Source organism: Nyctibius grandis, chromosome 8 (genome assembly GCF_013368605.1).
Source record: "Nyctibius grandis isolate bNycGra1 chromosome 8, bNycGra1.pri, whole genome shotgun sequence".
In the NCBI taxonomy this organism is placed as follows: Eukaryota; Metazoa; Chordata; class Aves; order Nyctibiiformes; family Nyctibiidae; genus Nyctibius; species Nyctibius grandis.
In genome coordinates this window covers 30883247-30907939 of record NC_090665.1, presented here as the reverse complement: position 1 = coordinate 30907939, position 24693 = coordinate 30883247, and the positions used below count along the sequence as shown (strand labels likewise).

At 39.9% G+C, this 24693-nt stretch overlaps 2 protein-coding genes and 1 non-coding gene across 5 annotated transcripts in view; 1 reads left to right on the top strand and 2 right to left on the bottom strand.

Annotated features, from left to right (window-relative positions):
• The window catches only part of BCAR3 (BCAR3 adaptor protein, NSP family member), a 114205-nt gene extending 103594 nt beyond the window's left edge, over nucleotides 1-10611 (bottom strand). For 2 of the 3 annotated variants that reach the window (XM_068406070.1, XM_068406075.1), the window contains exon 1: nucleotides 10460-10610. The gene's annotated coding sequence lies outside the window, so the exon portion shown is untranslated. Of the gene's footprint in view, nucleotides 1-10459 lie in introns of all 3 variants that reach the window. The other variant, XM_068406072.1, reaches the window with a different exon arrangement.
• TRNAR-UCU (transfer RNA arginine (anticodon UCU)) lies at nucleotides 10292-10377 on the top strand. The gene is given in 2 exon segments: nucleotides 10292-10328; nucleotides 10342-10377. It is a non-coding gene; the product is annotated as a tRNA-Arg (tRNA).
• A 3934-nt stretch (nucleotides 10612-14545) lies between the features above and the next one.
• On the bottom strand, nucleotides 14546-24528 carry DNTTIP2 (deoxynucleotidyltransferase terminal interacting protein 2). The gene is made up of 7 exons (XM_068406975.1): nucleotides 24395-24528; nucleotides 21621-23371; nucleotides 19991-20126; nucleotides 17992-18087; nucleotides 17449-17613; nucleotides 16186-16295; nucleotides 14546-14697 (listed from the first exon to the last, which is right to left on the bottom strand). The coding sequence occupies exons 1-7, from the start codon at nucleotides 24488-24490 to the stop codon at nucleotides 14604-14606; spliced, it is 2448 nt and encodes an 815-aa protein (XP_068263076.1). The 5' UTR covers nucleotides 24491-24528; the 3' UTR covers nucleotides 14546-14603.
• Nucleotides 24529-24693: the final 165 nt, after the last annotated feature.

Below are 24693 nucleotides of genomic sequence, written 5' to 3'. Positions count from 1 at the left end.
TCCTATGTTATGTGTCATGTATAAGGTCAACGTACCAGGTAAAAGAATTTGGGAATGTTCCAAATAACAGTGAGCACAACTACCTTGTTTATAGTAATGCCACCGGAGGGATACAGAAGTTTCCAATTTTCCCACCAAAACCAGATCCATTCCATCAGTATTCACTACCATGCAACAATTTTTTTTTTTTTTTTTTTTAATACTTCCTACATAATAGACCTAAAGAGGATAGCCGAGGGTTTGGGGACAGAAATCTGTTTGAATTTCACTCTTCTTTTGGGATTTTTACATTTAATATATGCACTCTTAAGTATGATAAAAGCTGTTGTTACAGAATGTTTGATCATTGCACACCTCCTGGCTCTACAAACTGGAGAGGTGTCATGAGGATGGAGCCAGGCTCTTCTCAGTGACATCCCTTGACAGGACAAGGGGCAATGGGTGCAAGCTGGAACACAGGAGGTTCCACATAAATATGAGGAAAAACTTCTTTACGGTGAGGGTAACTGAACACTGGAACAGGCTGCCCAGAGAGGTTGTGGAGTCTCCTTCTCTGGAGACATTCAAAACCCGCCTGGACGCGTTCCTGTATGACATGATCTAGGTAATCCTGCTCCGGCAGGGGGATTGGACTAGATGATCTTTCGAGGTCCCTTCCAATCCCTAACATTTTGTGATTCTGTGTGATAGAAAATTGACAAGATTTGCTATTTACTCAAAAATATATATTCACATAACAAGTTTTCATAATAAATTCTTTTGGAAATAAAGGAAAAAGAAAGACTTGCCCTTTCCACATGAAGAGCTGCTTGTGTTCTTTATATTCAGGTCACAGCAACAACTAGAACCAAGTATTTGGCTGGCAGCCTTTAACTCTGTTAAAGTGAATTTCCTCACATTTTCATCAAAGAATTTACAGCAGACTACAATCCAAATAGAATCAAAATCACAGCCTCTCCACCTGCCTATCATTACCAATAACCCACATAGCAAATAATGTCCAGTTATCTTTCAAAAAAAAAGACATTAAAAACATTATTTTTGAAAAACACATATAATGCAGTAAACACATTTCACCCAATATGTGAAAATTTTTCCTAATCCATAGAGAAAACAGCTAGCTGTAATATAATTTTAAATTCTAAACAAGAATTTTTGACAGTGTTGTGGATAATAATTTATGAAATTTGAAAATTAGGTTTCAGAGTTAACCCATATGGTGCACATCACCCACTCATGAATTTGAAACTCCTTTGTTCCCATTTACTCTATTTCCAAAGTATCAAAAAGGTATACTATTCCTTTTCATTGAAGTATCACTCCCGTCATTACACTGACCACAGACGCACTTCTGCTTCATACCATTCATCACAACCATACCTAGCCCATGCATAACCTCCAGGGTCTCTGTTTGCCCTTATGACACAAGACTTGATCTACTCCTGTGCATCTCCGATCTACACTCTAGTATCAATTATACCAGAAAAAAATCTTAAGTCTTCTCTCACTGGTTACTATAAAAATAATTTCAGATTTCTACGTGTATAAAAGAGAATGCTCATTTTTGCAAGAAGTAAATCTGAAGTTTCTATAAATCCTGTAAAATGGGATGAGCTTTGTTTCCCATTTGGCAGATAGCATGCAGGGATGCAAGAGGCCTAAGGCAGTAGTGATGTCCTGTTAGGCACATCTTTTGGTTTAAAGGAGCTGGAATATCCACAGATAACTCCTTTGTAGTACAGGTGCTTCATCATTTTCCCTGTCCATTCTGTGTGTGAACCATGAGCTGCTAAGCATCTTCTCTGCACAGCTGGGCCTGTACAGGGTCAGGTGCTCAGTCACACTCCCTTCACACTTGCCAAGTGGGAATAAAAAGTGAGAAAGACTAAGAATGTCAGCACAGAGTTAGAAGGCTATGGGTACTGACGGAAGAGTTAGTCAATTCCATAGAAATATTATGGAGCTAAAATTCTGCAGAACACTGAGTGGATATCACCCTCACTTCACCTACAAGAAAATGTGAACGACTTGCCAAGCCATGCTGCAAGGCCAAGACAAATAGAGGGTTAGAATTTGAGAACTCCTGGCACCCAGTCCATTACCTCATATTACACACTGACTTTAGCTACAAAACTCAAATTCATAAATTGTGATACAGTTCCATGAAGTGAATATTCAAGTACATAAAGCAAATTTACAAATAAACCTTTAAAAAACAATCCACATTTGCCAGTTCTGAAAATCCACAGAGGGATAATTTTGCTGAAAAGTTTCAGTACAGTAAAATCAACATACATTTGAAACAGATCTAGTAAAAACTTGTCGGGAGAAGGAGTGGAAGGGCATATATATAATTCTGGGCTAGATTCCCAGCCTGTGTAATATTTGTAATTAAAAGTCTGACAAAAGGACACGATTTTTAAATAGTATTGTTTCTGCAATTAGATCAGAGTCAGTATTCACATGTTATGCTGAGTCAGTCACTCATATTCGTAAATGAGTGAAAAGCAAAATATTATCAAGAATAAAAGCTTTTCATCCTTTTAGAACATGCTTGGCAAGCCATTTCCAGAAATGGCACTGACTACACACAACCATCCTTAGGGACACACTTATTACCCAGTGATGATCCAAACAGTTGACAGGACACTCTGACCTCACAGTAACTTTGAGCTGTCAAGAAAAATAGTTCACACAGTACTAGTGCCACACTCTGGGAAATCTAAAAAATAAACAGTAAATCCCATAATATTAAAGTATCCCTCTAATCAAAGAGACAAGAATCTGCAGCCACTTTTCTTCCTATCCCTATTCAGAGGAGGTCCCAGTCAATGCAGATTAAAAACACTTTTCCCCTGAAAGAAAGGTAATGACAACACTTAAAGCCTGGATTTATTAACCAGGGACAGCTCCAAAGGAAAGGCTGGAAAAAATCACCTGCATTTGCTCTGTTAAAGTGAGCATCATGCCAATTCTGTCCACCACAAAAAGCGAGACACTCTGGGCCAAATTATACTCTTACTAACATTGATATAGCCTTGAAATAACTCCGCTGTCTTGGTTTTGTTAGTTCAGACTCAGAATGATTCAAACGAAAGCAGAAGTTAACCCAGTGTTTCTACTCACATAACATTCCTGTTCTCTGCACTGAACCAGACGACTGCACTGCACCACTGTTTAAACACTGCACGCATTTAATATGTGCGCATCATTCCCAGAGCGCATGGCTGAGGAGTGAAAGCAAATACTGCATTTAAACAGTGCGGGAGAAGGTAAGGATTTTTTAAGATTGTTTCAGATTAACTATCTTTTAATTGTATATTCAAATTCTTGCTTTTAATCTGCATACTTGATGATGAGCAAAATTTATATATTCATAATTTCAAAGTACTATATCTTAGCACAATATCCTAGAGAAACATATCCATCTCCTCTTGATTATTTCAGAAGCCTTGAGACCAAATCTGTGTACTTGCTGTTGGTTTTCTCCTATTTGTTTTTTAAGTACACACTGGCAGAGACAGCATAATCTTTATCAGTGTCTCAAGTTTATCTGGACAATATAACAAAGACCCAAGTAACTGAGCTGAAGACGCAGCTGAATAAACAGGCAACAGGAGAACTCTGTCACCCAATAGCATTTAACTAAACCCATACAAAGGAGAAGGGAAACTTGCTGAAAAGCAGCTAAGCTACCTGGGTAGATTCTATTAGAGATCTTCTGCCATTCAGGTTTGATATATGGAAAGTGACAAAGTAAGGTACATAATAATAAGACATTTTCAGAGGAAGTTTCATCTCAAAATTTTACAGTTACCTTGCAGACGACTAACTTGCACAACAATACGTAGAATAAGAAAGCATCTACTGTCTATACAGAAGGGCAAACGGAGCAGACTGCCTACAGTCACACAGCGTGGTAGTTGCATGGCTGGAATAAGAATCCATAAATTCAGGATTAAATCACTAGACCACAGATACATACTTTTTCTGCTGAACTGCATAGGAAGGGCTGAGCTATAGTGTCATCTGAAAAGCTTTAAAGGAACAACTTGACTGTGTAAAATTTGTTGGCTTGATGCTAATTTAAAAAAATAAAACCCAGATGGTTACACCTAGATTTCAACATCTCGGCAAGAACAAAACTTTGCACCATCAATGTTGTCTCTGATAATTATTAACTTAAGGATGTAGTCTTTAAGACTGCTTTGGCCCTTAAGGTAAACTGAGATACATTCCCCATAAATTTGAGAATTAACTTGAGACAAAAATAGGTGTTGCTTATCACTTCGTTAGCTCTGAAAATTACAAATAACATAAAAAGAGACTAGATAAAATTTCATAATACCAAAGAGACAACCTTAAGACAAAGAAGAACAAATGCTTACAGAAAAATAAGGTGAATGAAATCATGTGTCTAGGATTTCACACAAAAAAGTGGAACTAAGCAAAATAGAAATGGAGAGCTGCAACACAAACAGAAATCCCAACACAAGTAGGCCAAACACCAAGGGTAGTTGTAGTTAAGAAAATTCAGTCAAAATGCATCACAGATGAGTACTTTGCACAGAATACAACCTGAGGGAAGTACACAAAAGGACACTGAGAAGAGATGCATGAGAAACAGTTTGAGAAGTCAGAAACTTGGGCTTATTACCAAACCTGTAATGTTAATAAAAAGCAAAAAAATTCCATCTTTTCAAAATAACATAGACATGCTCTCCTTTGGCAACAGAAATGCACAAAAAGTTACATTTCTGAAATGCAACAGAATACAAGATGAGTGAAATGCAGAACTACGTAGCACCACTGAAAAGATGCTAGCAGCTAATTTTCACTGTGTTAAGATATAGAACATGGACCGAAATTTTTGAAGTAGAAAAGGCTAATCAACCAAAGAAAAAATAATTCTGCAAAGCAAATTCCCACTTGAAAACAAGCATAAAATTAAACATACTCACAAAATGTGATATTAAAAATAACAAAAAAGGGGCTTTTTAGGAATAGCTTTATATAGTGAAAGGGAGGCATCACTTTGGGTATTTTTGAAGGATGTTCAACACAAATCTTATGCATTTCTGAAACAAAATTTTATATGCTTTGATGAAAAAACAGATCCTATTAACAACAGAAAACGTTGAAATTGTCTTGAAACAGTCTCCCATCTTTCTGGAAGTCAGATGTACTTCACTTTTGGCAAGAGGCACCAGCCGGGACTTCTTCAAATGTCCTGTCGCAGTGCTCAGAGAGATTCCACATGACTCTGCATAGGTTTGGCACTAATAGGAAGCGCTCTTGAAGTAAATGTTTGTCAAGCATTTGCCACTTCAATCCTCCAGGAAAAAAAAAAAAAAATCTGTATATGTGATTATTGAAATTGATTTCTGGAAGTGTTGAGGATCTGCTGCAAGGTGCTAATGCTCAAATTATTTTCAGTGAAAACAGTCAATAGCAATATCACAAGGGACGTCAATGGAAATTAAGGATGAAAAGCACCTTGTAGTCATGATTTTCATCCTTGTGTGACATGAAGAAAGCACTCTTGATCATGACTGCAATAATCTGCATTTATTAAAAATGTTCCTTTGACCATCAGTCTATACCACTGCAGTGAATGGCCTCCAAATGTACATACTCAGGAAGTAGGAAAAACATGGGGAAAAACCCTCACAAAAACAAAGTCACTGTAGACAGCTGGTTTTATGTAGTTTGCTTTCTGAAGAAAATATAACAATAAATAAAATAATAATGAAATAAAATAATAAAATAACGAAATAAAATAATAATAACATAGAAAGAAAGAAAAAGTAAATAAGAAATTAATAACAAATGTGTGGTACATAAATGCGTTCAATAACAAAATTGTAAATATGAATGATGAAAATATAATTTTGCATTTATTCCAAAAGAAGACGTTGGAAGGAATTTAAGCAAATACAAATGAACTGCAAGTGATACCATTCTAAGCAGTTCCTAGGCTCACCGCCAATTGCATCATCACAGAAAACAATGACTAACATCCATGGACTGTACACCAGGTATTTAAAAATTACTATTTTAAAAATACTTATGCCACACGAGGAAAGGGGTTCAAACTTTTCCATCAAACGACTGTATTCATCTCACAGCTAGCTCTGCAGCAGCTGATCTGTTAATAGAGCTACACAGAATTAACGTTGCCCGTAGAATTAACATTGTACTCTCTTGTAGGAGCGATACGGCATGATTGCTCATGTGTCTCCAACTCCTCAAGACACCGTCCTTGGGAATTACTCCTACCTACCCAAATATACTTGAGAGGACAGAACATGTATTAGTCCAACAACAGCCATAAATAAGGTAAGTGGAAGAGGTTCCTAACAGCAGTCTTCCTGCTGGCAGCCTGACAAACGAAGAGTGGTAATTCTCCAATATCCTGATAGTCACATGGAGATTACAGCCCCCACTGAGGAAAAGGCAGAGATGCAGAAGCATCTACAACAGGAAGCACTTATCTTGATGTTAAGAAAGTACATAAAAACAAATTGGAAGTTACCAAAAGAAACCCTCCCTGAAAGAGTTACTTTCAAGTATCCTCAGGCCCTGTGCATCCCAGCCTTTTTCCTGCCAGTTCAAAGAGTGCTTTCTCTTGTTGCATTACACAGATGAATCATTATAGCAGTAGGGTTGTAATAATCCCCACATCAAGGGAGAGAAAGAAAAGAACCTGAAATGTACAGATTGTGTAAGGGTCCCATTTAGACAATCTATACGTGATAACCTCTTTCTCTGTAGCCTTCTATGACCTCTTGCTCTCAACAAGTATATTTTCTGTAAAGGTTCTTAGAGAAAGATGATGGTACTCCCAAAAAAACACCTGTGGAAGCTCTGTAAATTTGGAAACTGATTTTCTAATAAATTCACTGAAGCTCTAACCTTACCAAAATGAATTGCATATATAGTACATAGCACTTTTTTTTTATAATGACAGATGTTAATGCTGAAACCCAAGTTGTAAAAAGTCTCTCGAAGAATACTTCAATCTCATAACTAATTTCTAGATTTTGTTTTTAATCAATGGAAGAGTCCTACAGGATGGTGCCGTTTTTGGCCTGCCTGTCATGCTCTTGCTGTCTTGTGTCAAGGTATTCCTATCTCAGTTTCTCCTCATATTTAAAAGTAGCAAAATGGCACCTAGCTGAGTTTAGCGAAAATTTACTAAGTGCCAGTAACAAAAAACAGCACAACTGTACTCCAAGAAACTTCTACTCCCTGAAACTGAGCACAAAGTTCAAGAGGAGCTAAGATGAAAGCCAGCTTGCCACAGAAGTGGACTTCAGCCGGCCCCAGAAGAGGGAAAGTCCAACGGACCAATCCAGGTCCAGGCGCCAGCGAAGGTTAATCTGATCTGTTGTTTTTGCCTAACACACATTTCCCTAGTTCATGAACCGAGAGCTGTCCTGTTTCTCATGCAGCAGCTCCATCTGCTGTCCAAAACGAAGGCAGACTTTGCACTGGGACTACATTTACAGAGTAAAACTGGAAACTGACTTGAATAATTGCAAATATCTCTGGAAAATTTCTAAACGCTTCCCCAGTCAGTCCTCCCACACAAATGGAACCAATAGCCAGCCTTTACCTGCCTGTGTAAACCAGCTAACCAAAATGAAAATCTGAGAGGAAATAACAATCATATGAGGCTCAGGATTCTTCACTCATACACCTTCAGAACCAGTCTTCTCACAGCAAACTGATTCTTCACTATCTGCAGTCATTCAGTGCTGTGCTGTCCAAAGGCACCATGTTACCAAATCACATTGGTGAGGTACTGACACTCACTTCACCCCACAATAAATGTGCCCAGGTATTCACAAACTACAAGATGTTTATGGTGATTCTTAGTTACTTACAAGCAGTTTATTCGAGTTGCACAAGCATAAATTTAAATTTATTATTCTAAAGATCAACTAAATTCTTAAAAACAAAAGTTCTGTTTCTTTCACGCAGCACAGGCCCCGAGCTGCTACAATCTGAGGACTCCAATTAAACTTTCCACACTTTGCATTCCTTTCCCAGGAGCACTATCAAGAGATCTGTCCACTATGGTACAGTTGTGGCAAGATCATACGGACCCAGAGCTTGTATATTCAATCAGACCTACTCTGAATCTGGTGTAACTTAGTGATTCTTGGTCTGTGTTTACAACTGCTCTGTCTCCACAAGAGTTTGTTAGTTTAGGTGGTGTACCTCCAGCATGGTACTTGCTGTAACGACCAAACCCTCCCAGTAACCCCCCCAGTTTCTGGGCAGCACTGCAGGAGCTATTTAATAATCAGCCAGCTCATGAGCTTTGGCTCACTGCTGGCCACAGGCACGCTAGCTGACCTCATGGGAATCATGGGGCGTAGTACCAGTGTGCCTTTGTTACCTGAGTCACCTTGGTTATTCATTACACTTGGTATCTCAGCCCTTGATGCAATGGCTAGTGGATTGTGTATACTAATCAGCTTATTTTACATCGATTTGATTAGCTTCCTGGCTCATCAGATTTTACGGTGCACTTGTTTTCACTTTTTTCTCAACTCTCATGCATACTGATGCTTTTCAATTATTATGAAGTGAAACACAAGATTCTCATAAAACAGTTTTACTGTATAACCTAGACCATGGCACTACAGAGCAGATCTCCTTCCAGCCCTGCCCACTCTGGCCCCAGCTCGCTCTCCTGAGCCCTCCAGTCCGACCTCCTGCCTGGCAGACCCACGCCCCCTCCCCGAGCCTGGCAAGAGCGGCTGTGGGAGAGCCAAGCCGGAGGGTCACCGCAGCAGCAGAAAGTCATAGGCTTCGCCTGGGCTTAGAATTCAGTTTTGGAGAGGGTTAAGGAAAGAATTACCTCATACTCTTGTCTTTTGGGGTTTCTAATATGCCTACTCTTAATTTAAAAAAATAACATCAAAGACTTGTTTCAGACCGTAATTACAGCTTTTAAGGGAAAAATGTTGCTTTACTGCATCCACTGGGGGTTTTACTGTGATTTTAGAACAGATATAGTTCAGTCATTGCTCCCTTTAATGGATTTAGTAATAGGCATTCACAGTATTTGGAACAATGATCCAAGTATACTGTAATGTTTTCACTCACATTGAAAATATTGTCATGTAATAGAATATTATTTCCCTAATTTATTTTCTTTTTTTTATTCTTTCCATTTACAAGGGGTTTTTAAGCTCTCCAAAATATTCTCAGTCACTAATTTCCAGGTGTGATTCCCACATCCTATTTCTGTACCTGTCAACTCACAATAAGTTGCTGCAGTGTCTAGCAGAGATTGCATGGACACGTTTTTACTTGTCACCTATATCTTGTCTTTCAGATTCTCACACAGTATTTTTTTTTGTCTCATGTGACACTAGAAAGCCAGCAAAATGCTGCAGTGCATGGGATGCCCCATAAACATAACCACAGTTGTCTAGGTTCCTTTAGTTCAGATGCTATTGTTTTTTTTAAAAAAAACCAAACCCCCATGTTTAGACTGTGCCTAAGAACCTACAATTCTGGAAATCACCAATGTTAAAATAACTTGGTTCCAAATAACTTTGGAACTGACCCAGTGTGGTTTCCCATATCCTTGATGCTATGACTGAAAGGGGTTGGTTTTTTTGTCTAAAATGTTCGTGTTCACTTCAGAAGGAGTGCTGGAGTAAAGCACATTATAAATAATTGCAATATGAGAAATATTTGTTAAAGCAAAATCATTATATCTAATTCATCAGTGTACCACCTCCATCCGTATAAAAATACCCAATCCTATAAAAACTTTCTTATGCAAATTGATGGACGTTTGGAAGTACAGTTTCCCAATACAAGGCAATTGTAGAATACAATTATATTCCCCCAAACATAAGGATTAATGTTGAAAACGCCTAAGTAGGATGACCACAAATATTTTATATTGATTACTGATGAACTTAAAAAAACCCTCAGTCTCTCACAAGAAGTAACGACGCGGTCCTATGGCGAGCACTTAACAGCGAGCAGCGGGCCCCACCCGGCACCCGGCCGTGGGCAGCGCTCAAGCGGCACGTAGAGGCTGCCTCGAGACTCGTTTATACAGCGGCTTACAAGACTAGGCCTATTCATACTGGTTAGGAAAAAAACCCCAAACCACCCAAGAAAAAAGAGCGCGTATTCATCGCTAACGCGTGACACAGAGGGTGCCCGCAGCCCGGGACCCTCCCGACGGGCCGCGCGGCGCCGGCCGGGGAGCCTCGCGCGCAGGCTCTCTGGGCCGTGCGCAAACACTCCAACAGGTGGCTCCGTGGCGCAATGGATAGCGCATTGGACTTCTAGAGGGTTGAAGGGATTCAAAGGTTCCGGGTTCGAGTCCCGGCGGAGTCGTGTGTTCCATTTTTTTTTTATTTTTCCTTCTCCCCCTCCCCTTTTGGATGAAGTATTTTAACCCCACTCTCCCGTCCCTTACCTCACCCTTACCGCCGGAGCAATCGGGTCAGCCGAGCTGGCGCTTCCCGGCGGCCGCCTCCCCTCAGCGAGGCTCTCTAGGCCCGCCTTCCGCAGAGTGGGGAAGGCTGGGAGCGGGCGGAGGCAGCGGCGCCAAGCTCCGTCGATCGCAAACCAGACATCTCCGCTCGAACCTCCGCAAGGCCCCAGCGACATTAAGATGCGTCACCGCCAGCGAAGAAGAAGGGGCGAGGATGGGCGCCGCGGCAGCGGCCCTTTGCCGCGAAGCCCGCGGGAGAAGAGCTCTCCTCCACCCCGTCCCGTCGGCTGCCCTCAGGCGACGACTGCGGCGAGGGAGCGCTGAGGCGCGCGGGCAGCAACCGCCGCCCGCGCGCGGCAAGGTCGCGCGGAGGCGCGCGTGGCGCCGGCCGCAGCCCGCCCTCGCTCGGCAGCGGGCAGGGCCCCGCTTCCGCACGCAGCAACTTTTTAAAAACACGTACAAAAGAAAAGGCACCAAGCAAACCCCTGCAACAGCAACAGCTCTGGCAGATCTTGTCAGTATCCTCAAACCAGCCGACTTACGCTGTTAGGCTTCTAGGACAGCCTCCGGAAATTAATTTGACTTGAAAATAAGATTGTCTTTCCTGGAGGCACTTCAGTCCACGATACATTTCTAGTTAAAGTTATTTTCAAGCTACAAAATAAGCCCACAAAATGCAGTAGACAAAACTGAAGCATTTAACAGTTGAATTAATACCATCTTTTCTCCTGAACTTACACATACCCATAGATAGAAGATGAAGAGCCATTTTAATAACAGCAATCAAAAAGAACTGGGTAGTAAAACACAAAATAGCAGCACTGAACAAACCTTGATTTTGCTCAGGATTGAATAAATTATAAATTCATCTGATTCATTACTTTATTAAATTTGTGGGGTTTTTTATAAATTATTTTTAATTCTGCCATGTGTGACTACGGCCTCTTATTCAAACTGTAATGATGTTTATTTAAAAGCACTAAAGGAAAAAGCCACATAATTGAAATGAAACACACCATGAGGAACAATAACTGTCACTGTTTTGCAGCAGTCACCCACTCAAGAATGCGATCTAGCTATAAAATATGTACAGCCCTTTACAGAAACATCACTTCCTCAGAATTTGCAGATACGTAGCAAAAACAAAACCTCTCTAGATTAACCCCATAAAAAGCAACTAAATCAAATGACAAAAAAGAAAATGTTCCTCCTTGTTCACTCACTTCCAGCAATGCATTTCAGTCCACATACCATTCCCCCTTCTAGTTTTTGTAACTAAGGACAGCTTCATAACATTTGCATAGTTTCAATGGAAAAAATTTGAAGGCAGAGGCTCTTACATATACATTTGCACGTTGCAAGCAATATTTACATAATCAATACTCTAAAAATGCAGAGTTAAGCTACAGTCCAAAAGAAAAAGAGAAAATTGCAGGTCCAAGGAGCCGGGCATTTCCTAGAGGTAAGCACAGGCACAGTGCTCCTGGGACACTGGCTGTGTTAACATTCTAGAACCCGAGTGGAAAAGCATAGGGACACAATTCCACAAAATATGTGTATGAAGAGGGTTTTGAGGAAAATGCTGCACAGACAACGTACTTACAGTATTTCAGACTGCATTAGGAGAATCAGGAGAAAAAAATTCAAGAGTTATAGCAAACAATATAAATTGGACAGATGATGCTTGTTACAAATTTATGGAGTAATTAAAAAAGAAAGCAATGTGAAGGCAAAGAAGCAGTCCGATAATCACTAATAATCCTTACATCTGACTGGATACAAAGAACTTTTTTTGCCATGAGGACAACTTGCAATTTATAGGCAAAGTTTCTCAAGCGATGCTGGTATTTCACAAACAATTTTTTTTACGTATTTGAGTATTTTCAGAGAAATCTGATAAGCTTATGCAATCACATGGTACATTTTGTTTTCACTCTCTCCCCAGCAACTTAAACATTATGTCAATTTCAATCAAATTTAATTGAAAGGTAGAGGAGTCCAAAATACTACCTGCCTATGCATTTATGAAAACTGGTGATTAAGAAAAGGTACATGAACTAGTGCCTTAACTAAAAGAGGCTGAAGCACAAGCTCAGGCAATAGCTGACAAGCTGGCAAACACAACCTGGAAATACCACACTGCAGCCCAGCGAACACTGTCCAGTACCTCTCACCTCTTGCTCACACAGAACATGGGCAGTTGCTGGGCCCAGTGCATGGCAAAACAGAAGACACTAGAAAAATCAAAGGAAGGGAAAAGATACAGAACATAAACCAAATCCATCACTAGCTATCTTGCACCTGAAGCAGCTTCTGTAACTAGCTATTGAGCAGCCTGAGTAACAGACATTTGAGTTGTTGCTTGCTGTGTAGCACTAAAGCTTGCATTTCTCTTTTAAGGTCTTTCAGAGTCACACACTGCTTTTCCAAAGTTGCACTTGAACATCCCAGTATGGAAGAGAATGACAACTACTGTGGTGCCTTGTTTTCTTTCCTCGCATTTTTTTTTGTGCTTCCATGCCTCATCCAGAGAACAAGACACCATAGTTGTTTTTATTGGCTTTTTTATAATTTACAGAGAATCGAGATATTAGCATACATAGAATTGTATGAGAACAGTATCTACATGTTAGCTGAGACTTGGGGACAGGTGGTTCTACTTGTATGTGTTTGATATGTCCCAACGAATTCACTTTGCACACCATTCACCTCCAGGAAGTCAAGACTTTTTAAGGAATCTAGATTCCCGTCTGTCTCTGGAAGCAAAACATTATGGTCAACTTCAGAAGAATATAAAAAAACCCCAAAGGATCAAGGGAAAATTTCTTTCAAACTTCAGTTAGTGATCAATATATACCATGACGCTCATTTCATTTTACCTACTTCCAGCACAAATAGCTAATCCTTAAAAAACCAACTACTTCTCAGTAATAGAAAATGTCATGGTTAAACATTGGTCAAGAGCATACTACTGGTTTAAAATCTGCAACCTTTAAAATTCAATGTTCTTATGATAAGAAACAATCAATATCACTGGTCCTCTGATAATCTCTTTTAAATCTTTCTCACCCAATCCGCCCAAGAACGTAGTGACAGTTTTATTTCTTCTGCTATCCGTCTTTTCTGCTACCTAAGGGCAGTATAACTGAGTTATGCTAACTGTAACAGCAATATAATAAGCAGGTCATTAAAAAGCAAACAAAGACCACAAAAGTTTTCAACAATCACAAAAGGTTACAAACTGCCACTGAAGGGGAACTGAACTGATGCAATCTCTGGTTCTGTAATAGTAGCAGAGGCCTTCCAAACTCACTCTATTCATTTACCTGAAGAACTATTCCAAGTCCAGACCAAGTATGCCAGACCACAATCTGCACACTACAGCCCAGATAATGGACCCGCTGTCAAGTTATTTTCCGAAAGATCATTAGACAATTATCAAATGGTAAAAATTAATAAAAGCAACATATAACTGAATGTTAAAATTTTATAACACATATTTACATTATTATACAGTATGTAATTTGTATCTTATTATTTGTTTATATTTATTTATGAAGTATATACTATTTATATTATAATATAAATATATATATGTGTATATGCTGAATTCCAGGACATTCTCAATCCTATTATTGTCAATGTTGAAATAAACCCTTCACAACCAACCTATTTCTCAATACCTTCTGTTACCGAATTGGCCAGCAGCACCTCTGACAAGACACGGAAAAACTTATTCTGGCACCTAACGGGTGCCAAGGTGAATTACGCACATAACTTTAAACTGAATTGACTAATTCACTGATGTAAAAACTGAAGCCTGAAAAGATCACAATCCATAAAGTTGTATTTTGTGCTCAGATTTAACAATACGCTTTCATATAATTACCTTTTTACATAAACATTAATTGAAATAAAAATTAATTTAATTTAAAATCTAAATTAATTTAAATTTAGATACCTGATAATTTGATAAAGCTCCCTACCAAATTCTCACTGCAAGAAATTCCCTAAAGCTCAATTTGCACAACCTGCAATCTTAAAGAAAAAAACACCACAACCAAAGCATTCTGTAAAAAGTTTTATAACAAATAAGTTGTTCCAGCTTGTTATTTTTCTTCAAGTCTTAATTGTGAAATTTCTTCTTCTTCCGATTCCTCTTCCCTGCTGCAAAAGCTGCTTTTTCACTCATGATCTCCTGATACTTCTTTTTATTATATCTGAACAAAATAGATAATTTACTTTTAAGCATGGTAAACCAAAGTTTGGGAAAAGACAACATGGAAAGTACTCTACATATATAATTTGCCAAACTGAGTTCTCTCCTGTTTTCCGAGTCAGGTTTCTTTACTTTTATACACTTATGCGTAGGTAAAGGGAAATCAACACTTGGATTAATGATAAATGCAGGTAAATTTGTTTTGGAAGTAAATTTGATTGAAGAATCATTAATTTTGGCATAACCAAGGTGTTCTTCATTGCATATGCAATCACATTTTGGACAGTGTGCTAAAACACTGCTACTGCTTATAGTGAGAAGACTCATTAATTTCAACAACGCTACGGACAAATTATACCCATTTTTATACTGCCTTCTCAGCAAACTCAAGAAAAACAACCTTACTGTACTCAAGACTGAAAACTGACATGAGATTAACACTAAACAATGAACAAGATACACTTACTGAACATGAGTTGCTACCTCCTCTAATACAGATTCTTACGTACCTATACCAATTGCCACAAATGATCACTGCACACTGAGCAGTACTGAGGCTTTCAATTGCGAGACTGAAACCTGACAAATATCTGCACTAATGCTGAAGTATCTGGTTAAAGCCCTTAATCGGCCACAACATAAATGAACTGATCAAATTTCAAAGACATTAACTGTTAAAAATTGCTCCTAATAAATACCTTATAAATCAGGTCAAGCCAAAAAATAGCTATACTAACTTGCCTTCCCAACATTAATAATTAATTTACAAGCCTGACATTAACCTTATAATCCCAAAGCATATACTACCTCCAAGAAAATATGTCATTATGTGACAAAAGAAGTGCAGATTAACATCATGTAATAATCAATATCAAAATGGATCAACTAAGGGATCTACTTCAGAAATTGTAGGTTAGGCAAACATTAATAAATCCAATCATGTTCTTCAAGTCAGACTTCTGGTGCAATTTTGATTGCTATGACAGGTGGCAGACTGACATGCTTATAAAATGAAATCACATCAACGTTCATGGAATTACAGTCAGCACTTTTCTATGGATTATGCTAAGAAAAATTAATCAGTCTTTAAACAACAAAAAAAGTGCATAGGCATAAATCCCTCATTCAGAGCCCTTGGTTTTTGGTGTAAGCCTGTGCAAACCCTTACTTTAGAATTAAATCAGAATAGGGCTGATTGTTACCTCTTCAACACTGTCATTATTTTAAGAGTGACTGCCAATAGCAATGACCCGAGTTGGATAAAACCCTTTTATGAAGATAAGAAATATGCTGTCTGAGTTTAATTATCCCCTGTCCCTTAGATCTTCTCAATGGCAGTGCTGCTGAAGCGCTAAAACAGACTTAAAAGTTTTCTTCGAAGTATAAAAAAACCCATGTAAGCTGAATAAAAACAACAAAAACAGTTATACAGTTAAAAATACTCCTCTCTTATATAGGACGTTAGAATTACAAAACCATTTTTAAATACCTTCTAAACTCAGAATCTGCAAGCAGCTCTTCAACAATTGTTCTCTTCCTTTGTTTCTTAGGGATTCGACTATGGTAAAAGTCTATGGGAGAATCAACCACAGTTCCAACCTTCAAAACAGAAACAAAAACATCATTACTGTACAGCAAGATGTTGACTATTTTGCCTTTTTTTTTTTTTTAAAATCCTCAGCAACAAGTGTAAAGACACCTACAGAAAAGATCAGAATGGTATCTTAAGAAAGTGCAAAATATCGAAAGAATTAAGCTATGTTTTGTATGCAGAGTCACATTTTGGCCCATTGTTTAGTGCACAGAGGAGGGCCTGAGCTTTAAGACTGTACAGTTTTCAACATCAGTGCTTGTATTCATAAAAGAAATCCAGTTTTTCACTTTTAAACATTTTCCCAATGAGGGAAAGGAAACCCTTATGACCATCTTAGCTCTTTCCCATCTCTATCATTGTGGTGGTTTTGCTACATGGCTACACAGCAGTTAATCCAGCCCTAATACAAGGGCTTTACCCTGGAATGCATCACATTTTTTCCAACTGGTATGTTAGCCAGTTCTGATGATTCAGGTTAGTACTGGAGATATACGGAGTACATATTTCATGTAGTGAAAGAGAGACCTGCGCCGATCTCATTATGTGGAACACTTCTAAGTTTTTCTATGCCCAGAAACTTCAAAACATACAAAACCCACCCTTTAGAGTGAAGTGGTAATTGTTTGAGACATGAAAATAATTTCCTCAAGCATGCTAACTATTCAAATAGGCATAAGCAGATGGAAGCCTATTTCTATAGTTTCTGCAGTAATTATTTTCTTTATGTAAATTGCTTCAAAGCTGAGAGATCAGCAGCAGAAATTCTGGCTGATCACAAAGCTAGCTGTCTCCATTCTATGATTCTATAATTCAAACTGTATTAGCTAGTAAGAAAATAAATGCTAATTATTTTCTACACACCTGTTAAAAAAGGCTATTACTTTAAAAAAGTAGTGAAAACCTAGTCTGCTGAGGGCTCAGAATAAGGATTAAGTCAGATGTTTGTTCAGTACTATGAGATCAGCTGAAATTAAAAAACCCCAGCACATAGTAGTAGAAAGTTAAGCAGTTGTAAACTGCAGCCAAGTGATCAAAATACTTTAATAATTAAGCTATGAAATTAAATCAACATAAAGGCTACCTACAAAAATAGGCAGGGAATAAGAATAGCTGTTCAAAACTTCAGCAGTACAATGCCACCTTCTGCTGCTTCCTTACCTGGAAGTACTTGGGTAGACCATCTCTATCATTCTTCTTATAAAAATGCTTAGGGTCCAACGAAGCTCTCATCTTCAAAACTTTAAGATCATTTTTCAATTCACTTGTGATTTCTGGGGCTTTCATACCAAACCAACCGTCACCTGTTGTTTTCGCTCGCTCTGCCTAGGATGCAATACCAAGAATAATAAATTTGCATTCAGCAACCAGGACAGGATAGAGCAGGGAACTCTCTCCTCCAAAACATGGATAAAGCATTTACAACATAACTCTGTACCTTTGAAGAGTGTATTTTATGACCCTTATAATAAGATGGTCATCAGCACTGTAGTAACAGATTTGTAGCATCTGAGCACATTATCTTTCACTTCACTGTCCTGGTGACAAAGACTAAAAGGATGGCTTTTCACAAGATGGCTCAAGAAAGACACTAAATTACAGTTCATCACTTCCAGTGAGGCCTATATATGCACAGAGTCTCAGCATGGGGCTTTCTACCAAAGATTGTTCTGTCATTCAAGGCAGTATCAGCTCTTCACTTACCCTGCGCTGTTTCTTTAGCTGGTGAAGCGATTCCCTGAAGGGTGGGACACATTCTTTTTTTTCAAAATCTGGAGTTATTATACTCTTCTGCAAGAGCTGGAAGATTTTTTTTTTTAAATGTTAGACAGTCATCTCACTGATACAAACTTTACTGCTTTACTGTATTTACAGAAGCTACCAATGGAATCATGCAGAATCTAAGCAAGCATTATAATACAATACTGGAGCTTCTTTGACTCACAACAAAAGTAGTAGGGACCTTCAAAACACAACCCTGGTCAACAACAGCAAGCAGCTGGCTAGCTCTGGAAGAAGCAAGACAGCAAATGCTCCAGAATACAGAGGGCTATCATGGATGAGGCTCAACAAAAATAACACATTCCCTTTATCTCAAGGCATGTTTTTGAAATAAAACTGCTAATTCCATATTAGGGGTAGTACAGACCTGTATTTACTGAAATTCAATCTCGCTATGGACTAAATATCTTGTCAGCAAACCTTCAGCTCATGTACCATTAGGCAAAACTGCAGGCATAATCAACCCATTTTATTTGATAGCCTTTTATGAGGACGTAACCCGGTGGATAGATGATGGTAAAGCTGTGGATGTGGTCTATCTCGATTTCAGTAAAGCGTTTGACACGGTCTCCCACAGCATCCTCGCAGCTAAACTGAGGAAGTGTGGTCTGGATGATCGGGTAGTGAGGTGGATTGTGAACTGGCTGAAGGAAAGAAGCCAGAGAGTGGTGGTCAATGGGACAGAGTCCAGTTGGAGGCCTGTGTCTAGCAGAGTCCCTCAAGGGTCGGTACTGGGACCAGTTCTATTCCATATATTCATTAATGACTTGGATGAGGGAATAGAGTGCACTGTCAGCAAGTTCACTGATGACACCAAACTGGGAGGAGTGGCTGACACAACGGAAGGCTGCGCAGCCATTCAGAGAGACCTGGACAGGCTGGAGAGTTGGGCGGGGAGAAATTTAATGAAATATAACAAGGGCAAGTGTAGAGTCCTGCATCTGGGCAAGAACAACCCCATGTACCAGTACAAGTTGGGGGACAGAGCTGTTGGAGACCAGCGTAGGGGAAAGGGACCTGGGGGTCCTAGTGGACAACAGGATGACCATGAGCCAGCAGTGTGCCCTTGTGGCCAAGAAGGCCAATGGCATCCTGGGGTGTATTAGAAGGGGTGTGGTCAGCAGGTCAAGAGAGGTTCTCCTCCCCCTCTACTCTGCCCTGGTGAGGCCGCATCTGGAATATTGTGTCCAGTTCTGGGCCCCTCAGTTCAAGAAGGACAGGGAACTGCTAGAGAGAGTCCAGCGCCAGAAGCCACGAAGATGATTAAGGGAGTGGAACATCTCCCTTATGAGGAGAGGCTGAGGGAGCTGGGTCTCTTTAGCTTAGAGAAGAGGAGACTGAGGGGTGACCTCATTAATGTATATAAATATGTAAAGGGCAAGTGTCAAGAGGATGGAGCCAGGCTCTTCTCAGTGACATCCCTTGACAGGACAAGGGGCAATGGGTGCAAGTTGAAACACAAGAGGTTCCACTTAAATATGAGGAAAAACTTCTTTACGGTGAGGGTAACCGAACACTGGAACAGGCTGCCCAGAGAGGTTGTGGAGTCTCCTTCTCTGGAGACATTCAAAACCCGCCTGGACGTGTTCCTGTGTGATATGGTCTAGGTAATCCTGCTCCGGCAGGGGCATTGGACTAGGTGATCTTTCGAGGTCCCTTCCAATCCCTAACATTCTGTGATTCTGTGATTCTATTTTAAGGATAATGCTGGCATTTGCACTGCTTTTCAGTTTCTGAAGTGTCACATATATTTAAATGCTCACCATTAAAACCAAATGTACATACACACTTTGGCCAAAAAGAATGTAAGTTCTCAGCAAACCATGAAACAGGATACTTCTTTAAAAACAAGTAAAACAACCTTATTAACATCATTGTGTTACTGTAGTCACAGGTAACTGCATAATTGTAAACACATTACCTGGTCCTCCTTCTCCTCCTTCAGTTGTTTAATTACACTCGATCTAGGCTTCTGTTTTTTTGCATCAAAACTAATATATAAACCTCCAAGCTTCTTGATATTCAAACCAGGGTCTATGGTGCTGGAAAGATGTAAACTAAAAGGGAAATAGTTAACGATTAGAATATTGTAACAAGCATGCAGCTTAATCTTGTACAGTCCTCTGAGAAAGATAAACAGAAAAAATATTTTTCTTAGTCTTCCCACTTAGGTTCAGTTCTGCAATGATTTTAAGCCTCAGTATCTAGAGGAAATACATAATTTCGAGGTGACAGAAGATGAGGGGAGAAAAAAAATCATGCCATTATGTGAAGTGAGAGTTTAATAAAGAACAAATCACTTCCACAAATCTTTCATATTAATTCTAATGCTATATTCTTATCTTACATATTACTATCTTCCATAAAATTTAATTCTAATTTGCTTAACTTTGCCAAAAGAACTCATGACCAGCATCCTCCTCCTACACATTGAGAAACTTGCTAGCTAAAGAGGAAAAAAAAAAACCCAAAGGCACAAACATATGGGTGGTAAAAATATTGTCAACTCTTCGTGAAAAGTATGAAGAAGCTAGAATTCATTCTAAGAATGTTTAAGTCCTTGTCTGTTTAATAGTACTGAGAATAATGTTATTAAAGATTCCAAAGCTAGTATGTTTCACGTTTTCTTCATCACTTCATTCAGGCAGTCAAAGGAACGTTATCTGCAAACAATGTAAGACAGCTGACACAAAAGGAGGTTTTTGATGACAAGAATGCTTAACAGCTATAAAGTATTACAGCGAACTACAGTAATATCTAAAGAGGTACTACAGGTATTTATTACAGTTTGAATGCTTATTAATACAAGCCCTTTACAGCTTTCTATTAAACTGTGACTAATCTTCTATAATGCCTTTACACTGAATGCTTGGCTAAGTTTTTGGAAGACTTCTGGCCTACCTGAAGGTTTTTAGACGATTAAGACTTATTTATCCAACCTAAACAGAAGATTATGCTTTAAACATACAAAGCATATAAAAGGATTTTAGCAGGAGTTGCACTACAAGAACTCAAGAGGTCACATCAAACCTAAATTACTCTATGATTCTACGCTGGGCTGATTTCACTTGAAGCATCACCAAGAACTGAAAACATAAAAGTATATGCAACTGTTTAGGATTAAAAAGCATGACCTAATTAAGCAATGTGTAAGAAATTTACTGCACTTCTTGTTATTTATACCTAAACTAAAAAAAAAAAAAATAAAAAAAAAACAACAATTAAGAAAACAGTGACCTGAATAAGCAATTAAGTCAGCCTGACCAGTTTAATCCAGTTTCAGATTTTTTTAAGCTGAACACATACAAGGCTTCCAGATGCCTAAATATTTCAGAGTTCTGTTCTGCTATATACAAAACTGAAAAAAACAAACCCTGAATTTATGGACTATATTTCTATTTCATAATCTGTGCAACCCCACTTTCCATGTCATATGACTCATGAGACTGCTCCCTCATTTATTCCACATCGTTTAGCACTTAATGTACATATCCCATGCATATGCTTCAATGAAATGCAGATTCTTTAGTTATTCCCAGAAAGATACTTACATGTCACTCTTAGTTTTCAACAGATCATCATCTTCATCCTTCTCATCTTCATCTATCAATTCCTCTTCATCCTCTTCCAGATCTGAGGATTCTCCAACTTTTTCACTTCCTTCCTCCTTACTTCCAGCATCATTATCTTGGTCTACCTGATCTAGATAATACTTTTGGCTGGAACTCATGCCAGGCTCAGTATCAATTACAAAAAGCCCTTCAGCACACAGTGAACTGCTTTTTAAAGATTTGTTGAGGGAAGGAGTCCTCTCATCTGCCCCTTTATAACACAGATTCTCTTCAGCTGTATCTGTGTCTGCCACATCACTATTTTCAGATTCATCACTTTCATCTTTGCTCAGAAACAACACAACTGAATCGTTTCCACTGCTTGATCTTTCACTGCTGTGGGATACAGATTCAGCATTTTCTCCTGCTTGGTCTTCACCACTGTCTACACCGATTTCAAGCATCCTGCATCTACCAACGCTATCAGGTCTTTCTGCAACAGCTATGTCCTTTTGTGGGCTGCTCACTGCACTAGATTGCTCACCCTCTCCTAATTTATCAGCATGGGTGAAAGACTGCTGTGCGTCTGCCTCAGCATCTGCTCTTGTGCATTCTGGATTTTTTTTACTTTCATTTGGTGTTATTTGCCCTTGGGATTCTAAAAATCGTTTGGGACTCATGCAATCAGTCAAAGAAAGATCCATACATTCTAATTTCTCCTCCCTCACAAGTATTTTACTGTGTTCTTCTTGTATTAAGCCACATGCCTCCTCTGAATCATCTATCCCAACAGCCTGTGGATTTTTTATTGCTTTTTCTCCAGGCAATTCAGTGTCACTTTGTTTCATTTCTGTAAGACCGCTAGATGTCTCATCATTCAAAATCTCTTCTTTCACGTCTTCACTCTGGATTGTATCGGCAGATTTGGAAGAACATTTGCTTTTAGGTGAACTGGGTTCTTTATTATCCTCAGTGACAGAGGAAGCATGTTCTGTGTCAGAGACAAGTTCTGCAGGAGGTCTAGAATCAGAAACAATTACTGGCTCAGATTTAACAGTGTTCTCAATTAAATTCTCATCTTCTGAAACAATGACGTTTCCTTTCTCAGCCTGCTTAGTATTTTCTGCTTGTGATTTCATTCGCATGCTCCTAGTAATTCGTTTGGTAGTGATGGATGGTTCCATATGAGAACTTAAGCAGCAAGACTCTGCATCAGAAATATCCTCACTCTGGGCTTCACGAACTGTATCTGGTTGCAATTTCTTTTTGCTTTGCCTGCTTCTTGTAGTTCTGATAACATTAGGCATCTGGACACCAGAAACAGCAGAAGAACAAGACTCAGCTTCAGAGACATCATCTTCATCCAGAAACTTGCTTAACTTACTTAGAAAAGCTGTCTTGTCATGTCTTTTTTTGTCAGGAGAATCTGGTTGATAAGGAACTACAATTTGTCGTCTTCTTGTTACTCTTACAAACAAAGGTGTCTGAAGACCAGACACAACTGAGCAGTTTGATTCTGCCTCTGACACATCCCCATCAGCTTGTGGTTCAGCAACTGATTGTGCTGAATGAACAGTTGTGTTCTCATTTCTAGTAATTTGCATGTCTAAGCTATCACTGACATCTGACTTTGTTTCTGCATGTTCCACCTCTTCAAACTGAGATTCCTGAATTACCTCTGGCTTATGAATTGATTTAGTTCTTCTAGTCATCCTCATAGACACAGAAGTACTAATTTCAGCAGATGCCGTCTAGAAAAGGAGTGAAAAAAGTGTGCTATTGACAGATTAAAAAAAAAAAAACCCATAAAAAGGATGCTATACAGATCAGTAACAATACTTTTGAACAAATCTACTCGAGCTGACAACATATTATACGTCTCTGAATAGCCCTATGTGGAAGAAGGGTTAATAAACCATCCCTTGCTTATCTGTTTGACTTCTGTCTTTTAGTTAAGGCAGGAGAACAAACACACACATCTATTAAGAAATATAAACACATATATTCTGTCTAATTCTAAAAAGTTCTGGCAAGTTGCCATGGGAAACAAATCCAGAAATGATGTTCAGAGACATTTGAAGATTTGCTCAAGCCTAGCAACTGGCAGAATGTGCACCAAAATGGTTTCCATAACCAATTTTAGCAGTTTTAGGAACAGACTAGCCTCACAGCAACCGCAACACTAGTTATAACCTGCTTCTTTAACGATGCTTGTAAGTTACCTGGAAAACATTGCAAAATTTTGGAAAAAAAAAATCACACTCTACAACAGCAGGATCTTCCCAAAACACAGAACAATGTTGGCTCAACATAAACCATGCTACCTAAACTATCCGTATTTACGCATCAGAGTTTTCATGTCTAGTGGAAAAGCCACGGAGAAATACTAAAATTACTGCACTGGAAAAAAACCCACAAAACCCCATACCCTGACCTTTAACTTGCAACGTGACATGGCGGAACAACCTACAATGGCTGCACAACCTACAACGGCTACAAGCCCCGACAAGGGAAGGCGGGGGCAGGGTCAGCCCGGGAGCTCCCTGCGGGGACGGCGGCGGCGCCGGCAGGCGGGCACACTGCCGCCCCCAGCCCCGGCTACGCAGCCGCCACCACCGAGCCCCACGGAGCCGGCGGGCTCCACCGCCCGCCCGCTGCGGACACCGGGGCCTCCGTGGCGACGCCGCGTGCGTGCAGGAATAGGGCTGCCGCAGCCGCCCCGCACGGCGGGTGGTGTCCGGCTGCCCGCGCCCCCCGCTCCCGGCTCCTCTCACCTCCGCCGCCTCGGCCCCGGAGGAGCTGCCGCTGCCTCCCCCGGCCCGCGCCCCCTGCTCCTTGCACCGCGCCGCCGCCCGCCTCGTGGCCACCATCTTGCCAGCCGCGCCGCGCCCGCCCCTTCCGCCCGCCCTTCCGGCGGCGCGCGGCAGGGCAGGGCGGGGACGCGGGCGGGGAGAGGGCCCGCCTGGCCCCGGCTGGTCCAGGCCCGGGGGTGGCAGAGGGCAGCGCTGCAGGCACCGACGGGACACGAGCGGTGCGGCGCAGGGGAGCGGGTTTGGAGTGAAAAGCCCAGCGT